This window comes from Astyanax mexicanus, chromosome 8 (assembly GCF_023375975.1).
Source record: "Astyanax mexicanus isolate ESR-SI-001 chromosome 8, AstMex3_surface, whole genome shotgun sequence".
NCBI classification, from domain to species: Eukaryota; Metazoa; Chordata; class Actinopteri; order Characiformes; family Acestrorhamphidae; genus Astyanax; species Astyanax mexicanus.
Genome location: NC_064415.1, coordinates 56,621,724 through 56,636,584, shown reverse-complemented (window position 1 = coordinate 56,636,584; position 14,861 = coordinate 56,621,724). Strand labels below are relative to the sequence as shown.

The 14,861-nt window shown below is 39.8% G+C and overlaps 1 protein-coding gene across 3 annotated transcripts in view; it reads right to left on the bottom strand.

Moving 5' to 3' along the window:
• LOC103046677 (low-density lipoprotein receptor-related protein 8) overlaps positions 1-14,861 on the bottom strand; it is a 114,465-nt gene that overhangs the window by 20,910 nt on the left and 78,694 nt on the right. For all 3 annotated transcript variants that reach the window (XM_022677815.2, XM_022677816.2, XM_022677817.2), the window contains exons 7-13: positions 14,007-14,129; positions 10,209-10,328; positions 9,187-9,312; positions 7,350-7,521; positions 4,102-4,329; positions 2,518-2,636; positions 2,288-2,427 (exon numbers count right to left, since the gene is read on the bottom strand). In XM_022677815.2, coding sequence (XP_022533536.2) covers positions 2,288-2,427; positions 2,518-2,636; positions 4,102-4,329; positions 7,350-7,521; positions 9,187-9,312; positions 10,209-10,328; positions 14,007-14,129 — 1,028 coding nt within the window. The remainder of the gene's footprint in view (positions 1-2,287; positions 2,428-2,517; positions 2,637-4,101; positions 4,330-7,349; positions 7,522-9,186; positions 9,313-10,208; positions 10,329-14,006; positions 14,130-14,861) is intronic.

Genomic DNA, 14,861 nt, shown 5'->3' with positions numbered 1-14,861 from the left:
ATTTCCTGTCCAGTAGTGACAATGAGGTGTTTAAATTCTCCAGAGGCACTACTTTGTCGGATCCACTCATACCAACACAGCTCTTAACACCACTATGTCAGTGTCACTGTAGTGTTGTGAATAACCAACAAGCCACATAATAGCTGCTCTGTGGTGGTCCTAAATTGTATGCTATACAGTGCAGCTGTGTCATTCTCATCTGTAATATTTTCAGCACCCTGTTGACAGTGAAGATGCAGAATTACTTCTAATATCATTATTATATATTAGCTATGACTATGACACAAATAGCCTTCCCCCTGCTGAGTGGTGATAAGAAGCACTCTGTCTATCTGTAATATGAAGTATAGAGCATTACAGTACAGAGAACAGGTGTGATCTAACAATCAAACACTTTAATAATCAGATGCACCCTTTGACCAGCCTCTACCAGTGCAAAGCCATGATTGATAGTGTGCTCTTTATTTCATATGGAACATAACCAAAAACTGTATATTGTACGTTTTAACTTTATATAATAAGTAAATAATGATTCCTATGATAGCTAATCAATAATTCTGGAGATATTTACCAGTCTAAAATAAATTTATAAAATCTACACACTCTGGCAACTAGTTTAACAAATTTAAATGTAAGGATTAATGCAGTGAAATAATGGCTTACTCTGCTGGTGAGTGGGACAGATTAATGTATAATGTATTGTGATATACAGGACAAAGGCAATTGATCTTTTGGAAACAGCAAACCGTTGTATGCAATTATTTGCTTATTGTATAAAATAAAGGAGAAATGGCACACGTGATGAAAAAGAAGAGCAAGAGTTCCCAGCCTCATAAACCACAAGTTAGCAGCATGCCATATAAGAAAAACAATAAAATCATACACTTTTAAGTTCACATGATTCCTTATGTATTACTTTATTTACAATGTTAAACCAAAAATGAATGAGAAAGTGTTTCCAAACTTTTGGCTGGTACTGTATATATAGCCTATTTTTTGTGATATCTGTGCATTACACTACAGCATGTGTAGTGCTGTAGCCAAGGCTACGTGGTGGAACTACTCACAAGATATGCGTAAATTTAGCGCAACATCGGCGTTATATGCGTATTTCACGTGGCACACAGTGCTTCTTGAACAAAAAAGTAGGGGGGTTGGCGTACAAGAGCACATGTGGGCGGGGTTGGATGTGGGCGGAGTTGGATGTCCAACTCCGCCTTCCTACAGGCTGCAGCGAGACGTACTTGGTGGAGAACAGCACTGCTGCACTCAGAGTGGGAGGAAATGCTAATGTTGGGAAAACAGCAGAAGCTGCGCACACTTAGTGACTCGTTCACTAATAAATCCATTAGGAGGTACTGTGGGAGTCATTCAGCTCAGAGAGCAGCGCCTGAAAATATTAAATATGAACACAGAAACCAACTGTAGCCTACAACTGAGGCAGAAGCAGAGAACACTTATGTTTTAAAGAGCTCTAGTTTTCTTATCTCATTTTTGGTCTCGAGACCAAAATCGAGCGGTCTCTGTCTCGTCTTGGACTCTTCCTTGTTTGGAATCGTTTTTAGTCTCGGTTTCGAGTTTACTGAACATCAACAATTCATTCAAACAGACAAAATCAGCCCTTTTTCTGTATATCTACAATCTGCACACAGGTTTTAGAGTTATACTGTTTGATTATGTGAATCATCGTGATTTTTTATCCAGGACTTCCTGATAGAAGAAACATTCATCAGAAGGTAACATTAGCAGCGAGCTAGCTAAGTTACATACTAATGTTACCTGGAAGAAAACTAAAGCTAGTGACAAGCTAACTAACCTTAGCGACAAGCTAGCTAACCTTAGCAATGAGCTAGCTAACTTTACCAATGAGCTACCTTAATTTACCAACGAGCTAGCTAACCTTAGCAACAAGCTAGCTAACTTTACCAATGAGCTAGCTAACCTTATCAATGATCTAGCTAAAATACTAATGCTACCAGGGAGAGAATTACCATTAGCGAGCTAACTTTATTAACATGCTAGCTAACCTTAGCAAGGATCTAGCTAAAATGCTAATGTTACCGAGGACAGAACTAACATTAGTGAAGAGCTAGCTAACCTTAGCGACAAGCTAGCTAACCTTACCAACGGACTAGCTAACCTTAGCAAAGATTTAGCTAAAATACTAATGTTACTGGGGAGAGAATTAGATAAAATTTAAACCGATACCCAACCATAATCAGAATTCTGTTATAATTTCTTGTTAGCAGCTACTAAAAGTAAATAGTAAAGATTTATCAGCACTTACCTCAAACACAGCTAAAGCGTAGGGATGGCCGAGTCTTTCGTTGGACGACAGGATCACTCTGCGCTGAGCTCCGTTAAAATCCACACTGGAGATCAGGTGGAGTTTGGAGTCGACCCAATACAAGCGCTTCCCCACCACGTCTAAACAAACACAGATAAACAGCCTGTACTGAATCCTGCAGCTCAGAAAATACACTTAAACCCACCCCCTCCTCTAAACTGAGCTCTTACCCAGCGTGATCCCGTTCGGCCACTCGATGCCCTCAGACACCAGAACCTGCCGGTCCACTCCGTTCATCCCTGCCTTCTCTATCTTAGGCCTCATTCCCCAGTCAGACCAGAACATAAACCTGCAGAACAGAACGTGCTTTTGAATTCTTCATTCATTTTTTCATTCATTTACTTATCTTGTTGTGTGATGATACACTTGTCGGACAGTTTATTAGAAACGCTTCTCTAAAGCCATTCTCCAGATCTTCTGTGGTCATCTTTAGTAAGAGGTAAGAAGTATAAGATGCAAGGTGTTCCTAATAAAGTGGCCTAATACTTAATACTTATTAATACTTAAATACTTAAGGTATCATTAAATATATAATTAATTTCTACACATATATACGGTACCAGTCAAAAGTTTCTTTATTTAATTTATTTTCTACACTGTGCTAGCCAACCCTGGTTAGCAAGCGCTTAGCCAGCCCTGGTTAGCAGTGCTAGCCAACCCCAGTTAGCAACTGCTTAGGCAGTCATGGTTAGCAGTGCTAGCCAACCCTGGTTAGCAAGCGCTTAGGCAGTCATGGTTAGCAGTGCTAGCCAACCCCAGTTAGCAAGTACTTAGCCAGCCCTGGTTAGCAACACTAGCCAGCCCTGGTTAGCAGTGCTAGCCAACCCCAGTTAGCAACTGCTTAGGCAGTCATGGTTAGCAGTGCTAGCCAACCCTGGTTAGCAAGCGCTTAGGCAGTCATGGTTAGCAGTGATAGCCAACCCCAGTTAGCAAGTACTTAGCCAGCCCTGGTTAGCAACACTAGCCAGCCCTGGTTAGCAGTGCTAGCCAACCCCAGTTAGCAACTGCTTAGGCAGTCATGGTTAGCAGTGCTAGCCAACACTGCTTAGCAATCGCTTAGCCAGTCATGGTTAGCAGTGCTAGCCAACCCCAGTTAGCAAGACTCCAAATAGCTTGTTTTAGCACTGTAAACACGCAGACTACAGTCCAATATACTCCCCTCTGGGTGTTCTAGCTGTAAGAGCGCTGCAGTTAGCGGCTAATAGTAATGGTAAAACATAAGGTACATAGTAAACAGTAAAAAAGTGTTTTGTGTGTATATGTTTTATTTCCCTACCTCTCCCCCCTTCTTTTTTGCCTGTTTTTTTATTATATTATTATATCTCTAATATACAGTAACCCTGTATTAACACTAATAAAGATTAATTGGGGTGGTGGTGGCGGGCCCAATGTATATATATATATTAGGAAAAAAAAAATATATATATATATACATATATATTAGAAAAAAATAAAAAAAAATAAAAAAATATATATATTTATAAATGAGAAAAGGTGTCCCCAAACTTTGACAGATACCATATGTTGAAGATTGCTTTGTGTATAAATCTTTTTTAATAGTTGTACAGGTTGGTACAGCACTCAAGTGTCAAGGCTATCTCTATTCACTACATCAGTCCTGTAATATAAAAGCTCTTTATTGATAGATTAATCAGCAGGATAATAGGAGACAGTGTGCTGCTGGCTACAGAGGAGAAAAGATTATATTTTTTTCTCTCTAAACTGAGCTTTAAAGCTTGATAAAGGAAGCTCACCCCTGCTCTGGATCCACGGCGATGGCTCTGGGTTCACTGAGTTCAGTGTCGATAAGAACTCGCCTCCTGCTGCCGTCAGCCGAGGCCACGGAGATGCTCCTGTCTCCCGAATCCGTCCAGTACAGGTTGTGCTGAACCCAGTCCAGAGCCAGACCCTCAGGAGAGTGCAGCTCCGAGTCGATCAGCGTCACGTGACGAGACGGATCACTCGCCTCGTGGATATAAGCACTGAGGAAAGACGTGCACGCAGATTAAAGACTGATTAAGTGTATGTACTTATATTCATTAAGGGTGTTCATATGCTATTGGGGTGCTTATAGAATAATATCTTCTATTCTAGTTTAAAGGAGTGTTTATTACGGGTTAGAGACTATTGAGGGTGTTTATTGCCTAATATCTACTTTTCTATTGTATAGGAGTGTTTATTGAGGTATTTATATACTAATATATCCTATTCTAGTGTATAGGGGTGTTTTTTACGGGTGTTAGAGACTATTGAGGGTGTTTATGGTCTAATATCTACTTTTCTAGTGTATAGGAGTGTTTATTGAGGATGTTTATAGACTATTGAGGGTGTTTATTGTCTAATATCTACTTTTCTATTGTATAGGAGAGTTTATTGAGGTATTTAGAGACTAATGTCTCATATTCTACTTTAAGGAAGTGTTTATTATGGGTGTTTAGAGACTATTGAGGGTGTTTATTGTCTAATATCTACTTTTCTAGTGTATAGGTGTGTTCAATAAGGGTGTTCATATGCTATTGGTGGTGTTTATAGACTAATATCTCCTATTTTAGTCTGTATGAGTGTTTATTAAAGATGTTTAGAGACTAATTTCTTCTATTCTAGTATAAAGGAGTGTTTTTTTAAGGTGTTTAGAGACTAATTTCTACTATTCTAGTGTTTAGGAGTGTTTATTGCGGTGTTTATGGACTAATATGGACTAATATCTCATATTGTAGTGTATGTGAGTCTTAACACAATAAATGACTCAACTTCCAAGGGTTAAATTTAATGAATTTAATCTTCTGACCTACATCATTTGACTTTGCTTGTTAATATCGACTCAAAACCAAAAACCTGACAAGTACCTTCAGGCTATCTTTAAACAACATTCAGCGATATAATTATTCCTGTGCTAATTATCTTCTCTCTATCAGATCCTGCAGCAAACTGCAAAGCTTAAAGTCTGTTTTATAATTGTACTACAGTCCAAGACTAAAGGCTTGAGAGTTCTCTATATTTCAGGAGGTGTTTCTTCTCGCCGGGTCTCAGAAGAGTGACATGTTCCACAGGGTTTCCCTGGAGGTTTCCCGGACGATGGCTGAAGTCCGTGCATATTTCCAGCTGATAAAGGCCAGAGTCGCTCTATAGTTCTGCAGCAAATTGGTTCCGACTCACAAAGGAGTGGCCTGGAGGCCTAATGACTTCAGCTTTTATCAGAGCGAAGGCTCAGAGTCAGGGCAGGGACGGAACAGTGCCATTTAATAAGACACCCACTGAGGTCCCTATTATTAGGCAGGAGAACGTCCCCAATTAGCCGGCGCTCGTGGGATGGCCGGCAGGTAAAGCGTAGAGAGAGAAGGAGTGGCGAGAGCGGAGAGACAGGATGAGCAGTAATGAGAACGCAACAGATTACAACACTTCTTCTTTAAAAATGAAGACGTTCTGTAACTGGGTTGGATCCAGGGTCAATAGCTCTGCGCTCATTTAGCGATTTATGCTAACAAAAGCTTCAGCTTTTCCCAGATGGATGCGAGGCTGGAACATTTCAGTTTTTACTTTCTACTAGTTTTTAACTCTATCACAGCCTCCAAGAAGAAGCTGTTGGAATTTGTTAAAAAAATTCATAGCTATAGTGTCTCTTTTTGCACTATGACTACTATGGCTATGGGTGACCGAGTGTCGTATATGATGGATGCATATGATGGAGTTTCAAGTGGTCCAAATTGTTGGTCCGAATCCCGGTCATGCTGCTGTTTGTCATCAGCTGCCGGAGCCCCGAGAGAGCACAATTGCAGATGGCGCTCTCTCTCTCCTCTCATCACTCCTAGGATGATGTGGATCAGCACAAGGCTGCATCTGTGAGCTGATGTATCAGAACCGAGTTGCTGCGCTTTCCTCCGAGCGCAAGACCTAATGTCTAATGAGACCACATATTCATAACGTTTTAAGAGTTCAAAAATCAATATTTGATGGAATAATCCTGTTTTTTAATCACAGTTTTTTTCATGCATCTTGGCATCATGTTCTCCTCCACCAGTCTTACACACTGCTTTTGGATAACTTTATGCCTTTAGTCCTGGTGCAAAAATTTAAGCAGTTCAGTTTGGTTTGATGGCTTTAATTTGGTAAAATCAAAGAAACTCATGATTTTAAAGTGGGCTCTTATTTTTTTTTCAAAGCTGTAGACTAATATCTCCTATTCTAGTGTATAGGGGTGTTTATTGAATGTTTTTATGGATTAATATCTCCTATTCTAGTGTATTGAAGTGTTTATTGAAGGTGTTAATGGACTAATATCTTCTATTCTAGTGTAAATGAGTGTTTATTGAGGTAGTTTAGAGACTAATATCTCCTATTCTAGTGTATAGAAGTGTTTATTGAGGGTGTTTACAGACTAATATCTCCTATTCTAGTGTATAGAAGTGTTTATTGAGGGTGTTTACAGACTAATATTTTCTATTCTAGTGTACTGAAGGGTTTATAGAAGGTGTTTATGGACTTATATCTTCTATTCTAGTGTATAGAAGTGTTTATTGAGGGTGTTTATAGACTAATACCTTCTATTCTAGTGTACTGACGTGTTTATAGAAGGTGTTTATGGACTTATATCTCCTATTCTAGTGTACTGATGTGTTTATTGAGGGTGTTTATAGACTAATACCTTCTATTCTAGTGTACTGACGTGTTTATTAAGGGTGTTTAGAGTCTAATATTTTATATTCTAGTGTATATGAGTGTTTATTGAGGGTGTTTATGGACAGATATCTAAGATTCTAGTGTATATGAGTAAGTTACCTTCTATTTCTCAAAATCTTGCCTTCATTTATAGCAAGATTATGAAAGTCTTACTAAAAAAACTAAAAATCTAGATTTACAGGGTTGCACCTTTAGAGTATTTGCATAATGAGCTCATGAAGCTGGTTTTAGGGATTAAATACAGCTCAGATTTGCAGTCTTTAAGACTTTAAAGAGCAATAATTTAAGCTCTTTATCGACTAATTCCAGGCAGCGGTGGGGTCACCTGTAGATCTTGCGGTGGAATCGGTCACACCAGAACATGCGGTTAGCAGCTACGTCCACGTCCATGGCCACGGCGTTCTTCTGGGTGGGGACCACCTGGGTGTAGTCCCTCTTCACCAGGTCGATGCGTCTGATCTCATGTCTGTTGGTGAACATCAAGTAGGGGCTCTTTCCTGAACGGAACAGGAGGAAAACTGATCAAATCTCCTCCCCCCTCACCAGATAACACCTCACAACCTATACAGGTCTGGGTGTTCACAAGCCGACTCCTGAGCAGTACGTACAGTGGCTTGCAAAAGTATTCATACCCCTTGAACAACCACAACTTAAAAGTATATTATTTTAAGTGAGATTTTATGTGAAAGACCAACACAAAGTAGCACAAAATGTGAAGTGGAAAAAAAACTAGAAGAAACATGTTTTTTCAAAATTTTAATCAAATGAAAGTCTCAAAAGTGAGACGTGCAAAAGTATTCAGCCCCCCTTTTGCTGTATTTTTAAGCTGCAGGTCGTTTTTTTGAAGGTTTGTTTTTACCAGCTTTGCTAATCTAAATCTAAACACTGAGATTTTTGCCCATTCTTCTTCGCAAAACAGCTGAAGCTCAGACTTGAAGTCTTGCCACAGAAGCTCAATGAAATCAATGAATTTAGGTCTGGGCCCCACCGAATGATGCTGCCACCACCACGTTTCACAGTGACCATGTATCATTTTTGTCCCACTTCACAATTCTGTGCTATTTTGTGTTATTCCACATTTTAAATCTCAATTCTCAAAAAAAAAAAACATTCAGGTTTGTGGTTATAAGCTGACAAAAAATAAAAAAGTTATTGTATGTAAAACATGTCCTTGCACCTGCCAGGCCCAATTTATTCTGAACCTAAAGCTAGAGTGTACAGTTTTCAGGCTCAGAGGACGTAGAGGAGATACAGAAAGTACAGCTGGACCCTCTGGAGAACAGTTGAGTGTCGGCTCAGCACAAAGCCATGTCCTTCCTCTACTGACTGTACCCCAGCTACTGTACTGACCTGAGATCAGATTAAAAAATACAACACTCCTCCAATGTATTATGCATTCTTTTATAGCATCTGTTGTAAAGTTAGATAAGCTACAGATTAGATTCTTGGCTTACAGAGTTGCTGCTGTATATAACACTTTAGCAAAAAATAATACATTTGGACATTTTGCTTTCCACTTCCATCCAAAATCTCTCATAATAGCAGCTGTAAATCTGTATATTCATGGATTGTTCAATTTCAGGAATCTGCATCCTGATATTTTCCACAACAAGTGGAGGGCTACAACCCTAGTGTTAAATAATGTAGAGAATAAAGAATTTAATTTGATTAGATTAGAATTTCGCTTCAACAACAGAGTTCGGAAAGTGACTTAGTGATCTACTGATGCATCTCAAAAAAGTGTGTGTGTGACGAGAGATGTGCGTCACGTAGGAACAGCTCTCGCGAGGTCACGGGTGAGACCCAACATGGCGGCATGCAGCCGCTAGAGTAAACAACTGTAAAGCTCAAAGAAAGTATTCTTTTGTAGCCAAACAAGTTATCTAATATTGACGGACAAGATTGAAATATCAGCAAGCTGGAGGAGTTTATGCAATCAACACCAGCAGATGACAGACATGACTCTCCAAACCATCACTGATCATCAGTAAATTTTACATTTCATTTGGGAATCAAGGGAGCAGAGTCTGGAGGAAGAGTGGAGAGACACACAGTCCAAACTGCTCGAGGTCTAGTGTGGATTTCATTTTCCAGCAGGACTTGGCACACTGCCCACACTGCCAAAAGTACCAATTGTACCAAACTTTGATGAAGGATCTTACCCTCTGCCTTGCAGGTCTTGCTCACTGGGTCCATCTCGTAGCCCTGGTAACACTCGCACTTGAAGTCTCCTTTAAGGTTGATGCAGATTTGACTGCAGGCGTCTGGATTCTCACACTCGTCGATGTCTGTGGAAAGACGTTCACCACAAACCCAATCAGTCCAGCAGGGCTAAATTAGAGCTGGATGGGACATCGGCATCAGGGAACCTGCTATTAATGAGAAACTGGCGCTCAGGAGAAGCTCATTACTGAAGCTCATCTGGCCGAGCAGCAGCAGTTTTCAAAAAGGCAAAAACCCGTCAGTGCTGATTAAATGCCATTTACTGTTTAAAAGTTTACTAAACTGCATACATAAATCCTACAAAAGCTTTTACAACTAATTATTTGGTAAAGTGATTAAAAATGAGAAAAAGACTGAAACTGGTTTTAATCTTAGGTAATGTGTTACTTCAAAATACCAGTTATCAAAAATATTAGCAAAAATTGCAAGAAAACGATGTAAATGTCAAGACACAAGCTCATCACAACTGTGAAGCATGGTGGAGGGAGCATTATGATTTTGGGCTGCTTTGCTTCACATTATTTGAATATAAGGTCAATGACAGGTCAATGACCCTAAGCTAAAGAGACAATTGTGGTTTAGCAAGACCAAAAACATGTGAGAAAATCAACAAAAAATGTTTAAAAAAGAAAAAAATATATATATATTTTGGAATCCTGTCTGTAGCATAATGTTATTATTTAAATCATATTGCTTAAAAATAAACTTTATAGAAATACAAAGCCTGATTTTTGGATTTTAACTCAATGTGTACAATAAAAAGAGCAGTACAGCGGTTCATGCGTTATCAGCTTAGTTATACTATCTTCGTCTACAGTTGTGACCAATGATAATGATTTTTTCAAAGCACATTTTATTTGTAATCAATGCAGTTTCAACTGAATCCAAAAGGCTCATCTACTTCTTCTTAGTCTTGCATTTTTAGGTTTTAATATACTTCATTAAACACAATAAACTTTACCTCCACACGTCCTTTTATCCAGGAGTTTATATCCAGCAGGACACTGACACTCGTAGCCAATGGGTCGGTCCACACATATATGGGAACAGCCGCCATTGTTTAACATGCATTCATTCAAACCTGTGGAAGATAAAGAAGAAACAATATGATTTATACTTTCTGGACCTGGACTACCCATCTCTGTGTGTAACTATAGGTTTAAATAGGATCTCCGGTGGATTTGCCGTTTTACAGAGACTCTAAAACGCCAAATCGCCACAGGGCATTATTACACATGTTGTAAAGTCACATATGACATTGCAAAGACTGTTATTAGTCTCAAAATGTCTTTATATTTTGTTTTCCATGTATGAATATTCATGAGCAAAAACCGAAATCCTACTTTTTCCACTTTTCCACTCCTCCACCGGACTAAAGCAGTGTTATACTGGATCACCAGAGCAATTTATTTCTCAAAAAACAGCCCACAGGGCATTCATTCATACTAGAGTGAAGTAAAATGAATGGAAAACAATGGAATGAGACTTTTAATATAATAAGTGTACATCCCAATTGTTTTCCAGGGCCAGGACGTGTTGCAATCACTAAGGAACACTGCATTTAATTCAGAGATATGTAAAAAAATATATATTTTAAAGGTCTCAAAGAAGCCAATAGAATACACATAAGGACTTTAATTATAGGCAGAGGTTTCCAGTAAAGTGTAGCTCCAGGCCTAAACAAACATGATTGATTTAATGAAGGGGTTCAGCAGCATCTGGAGCAGGTGGGTGAGATTAGGCATGGAGCTCAGCACTGCAGGAGGTCAGATATGCAGGTGGAATCGGTGCATATGCTAATTTTATAGCTGTCAATTTCCATTACAGCGGTTCTTCTGTGATCATGTGCGTTTGCAGAGGTCTGGGTCTGCTCTCGGCTAATCATCCGCTCCCTCCTGACGCTCTGAGCGAGGGGCGTGTCCTGCGTTTCTGATATGTGAGTTTACTCAGAGTGAACTGAGGCTACAGTAGAAGTTCTGCTGCTCTGAATTCTGGGTAATGTTGTCGAACTGGGCCTTGGTTTCTTGGACTCGGAAGTTCAGAAAACTGGACCCTTTTTCTGTCGTTACTGAACATCTAAAATTCATTCAAACAGACGTAATCAGTTTTTTTTTCTTCATATCTATAATCTGCACACTAAAATCTGATTGGCTAACAGCGAAAAACAAGCTAATCCCGCTTTCATTTAGTAACCAATCAATGACCCCCTTTTTTTTTAAATAGTCCGATATTAAGTTGAATGTGCTCTTTTTCACACAGGCTCACTGGAGTGAAATTGTGAATAATCTTTGTTTATGTGAATCTTTGTGATTTCGGAGGACACAACTAAGTTTTCCAGACATCTAGAAAGAAAGCACAAGGAGAAGTAAGTAGCTAGATAACTAACGTTAGCAGTGAGCTAGCTAACCGTAGCAATGAGCTAACTGAAATACTGAAATTAGGGAGAGAACTAAAGCTAGCGACAAGCTAGCTAATCTAAGCAACAAGCTAGCTAACCTTAGTGATGAGCTAGCTAACCTTAGCAACAAGCTAAATTACACACTACTGTTACCAGGAAGACAACTAAAGCTAGCTACAAGCAAGCTAACCTTAGCAACAAGCTACCTAAAATACAAAATGTTACCGGAAAGAGAACTACCGTTAGTGACGAGCTAGCTAACCTTAGCGACAAGCTAAATTACACACTAATATTACCGGGAAGACAACTAAAGATAGCAACAAACTAGCTAACCTTAGCGACAAGCTTGCTAACTTTAGCGATGAGCAAGCTAACCTTAGCGACAAGCTACCTAAAATACGAATGTTACCGGAAAGAGAACTACCATCAGTGACGAGCTAGCTAAACTTAGTGGCAAGCTAAACTACACACTAATGGTACCGAGAAGACAACTAAAGCTAGCTACAAGCAAGCTATCCTTAGCGATGAGCTAGCTAACCTTAGCGACAAGCTACCTAAAATACTAATGTTACCAGGGAGAGAACTACCATTAGTGATAAGCTAGCTAACCTTAGGGGCAAGCTTGCTAACCTTAGCGATGAGCTAGCGTACTTTAGCAACAAGCTAGCTAACCTTAGCAACGAGCTAGCTAACCTTACCTTGGTCTCAGTTTTTGACTCTAATTCTGGGTCTCTGGTCTTTGAGCTCTGTAGTTCCTGTAGGAGTTCGGCTCTCTGCCTCGGGTTTTCCAGTTTAAAATCACAGCAACACGAGGTAAACACCCCGCGGATGTGATTATAATGAGGTAAAATGGAGTCTGACGAGATGCAGAAGAGGAGAGAAGCTCTAGCTTTCTTTCTTCTTTCTTCTTGTTTCTGAGTAATCCCTCATCCTGTCTTCCTGCTCTCTCCCTCTGGTGGCGGGGGCCTGTGGGCCAGGTGTTTCTGTTGGAAGCACCGTGTTCATTAGGAGACTCTGGCAACTGGACAGCGGGCGAGGAAATGAGCAATCAGGGCCGAGGGCCGCCGGCTCCCAGCCAACAGAGTGCTGAACCAACAGCAGGGCTTCTGACTTCAGCCAGAGACCGAGAGGAGAAACAATACTGAACAGACCCGCTGCTGAAGGACAAACTGAGAATTTACACACTGCATCTGCACTGCATGTTTCCAGACATCACTTCTAAAAAAACTGCTGGAGATGTATGCAATATAATTTTCACATTAAACCGGCATTTCTCAACTTGTGAATCAGGACCAAAAGGTGAGTTCCGGACAATAAATACATAAAAAATAGATATAAAATGTAAAATGATTAAAGCTCATCCGATTTTATGTTGGGAAATGTCCTTATTTTGTGTAGTTCTGATATTTAATGTTATTGTAGTGACTTTTATTCATGTAACAAACTTTAAAAAATGTCAAAATGTATGCAATAAAAGTGTGTTGTGACTCTATAACAGCCTTATAAAGTATTTTATTGTGATACCCACGTGCTGCAATAGAGGGAGCTCTTAATGCTTTACACTGAATTTATGTAACATAACCAAAAGCTACAGTCTGATATATATGTTTCACCACTGAACGACGAAAAGAGCTAGCGCTTAGAGCAGTTATCGGCTAATGTTAATGCTGTTCCAGCAGTGATAGCCGGGGTTAGCAGCAGGCTACTGTCTGATATACTTGCCTCTGAACAGTGAAAGAGCTAGCGCTTAGCGCGGTTAGTGGGATAATGCTAATACTGCTCCAGCCTTGGTGCTGGAGAAACTTCACTGAAACTCCTGTATAACTTTGTACATTTTTGTACATAAGAAGCACTGACGAGTTTTGAGGAAAACTAAAGGAATTTTAGGTGCTAAACAAGATGACCAAAAAGAATACACTGAAACGTGATCCAGTGATGGTTGGAGTCTGTCTGATTGGTTTCTGAACTCACAGGGTCAGTTTAAGATCCATGCCCACCACCGTCACCACCTGCTGCTGTGTTTTCTTCATGAAAGTAGGAGAGAATTACGTAACACTGGCTCAAAAGCAGCAGAGCGGTCTCACCTGTATCACATTCCCTCTTCTTTTTGAAGCTAATAAACACCTCGAGACTCACCGAAGCCCTTTTTCCTGTTTGTCAGAAGAAAGCAGACGTCATTTCGCCTGACCCAGATATTACTGAGACGTTTGAGTTGGAGAATGAAAGGATTTCTCGCTCTCTTCTCATCTGGAACACTGAGCTAAGCTGGGATGCGATCTTCACTCTGATGCAGAGCTGTCTTACATAACCACCATCCCAATTATCCCTCGCTAAGCTCCAGGCAACCTCAGATCTCCTTACCACACTCTTTTTTGGGCTCATCTGATCGATCCTTGCAGTCCTTCACGTCATCACACACCTTCGCTCCGTCTATACACTCCCCGTTTCTGCAGAGGAACTTCAAGGGACCTTCACACTTTGTGGCTGTGGAACAGAAGGAGACGTACAGAGAACTTAATAAACCAACAGTGAGAATAGAATCAACAATCAGAACAGACGAAACACACAGAAAACAGACTAAACAAACAATGAGAATAGACAAAACAATCAGAACAGATGAAACAAACAGAGAACAGACTAAACCAACATAGAACAGACTAAACAAACAATGAGAATAGACTAAACAATCAGAACAGACGAAACACACAGAGAACAGACTAAACAAACAGTAAGAATAGACTAAACCAACAGTGAGAACCGAATAAACACAAAGAAAACAGACGAAACAAACAGTCAACAGACTAAACAAACAATAAGAATAGACGAAACAATCAGAACAGATGAAACACACAGAAAATAGACTAAACAAACAGTGAGAATAAAAGCACAGAACAGATTAAAACACAGACAGCATCATAAACAAACAAAAAACAAACTAAACAACCAATGAAATTAGTCTAAACAATCAGAAATAAACATAGAACTGGCTAAACAAACAGAGTATATACCCTCTAGGTGTAGTCTCGAGGGTATATACTACCTTCCTAATAGGAGCCCCTAAAAACTATGCCTTCGAGCTTCATCTCAAAGCGCGAAAAAGAATGAACTAATAATCTCTTAATTTATCATGGGTGTGTTTTGGGCCAGCTGTCATTCCCTCTCCCTTTAAGAGGCTGGTGAGTTCTGACTTTGGCGCATTAATATCTTAACAGGGCA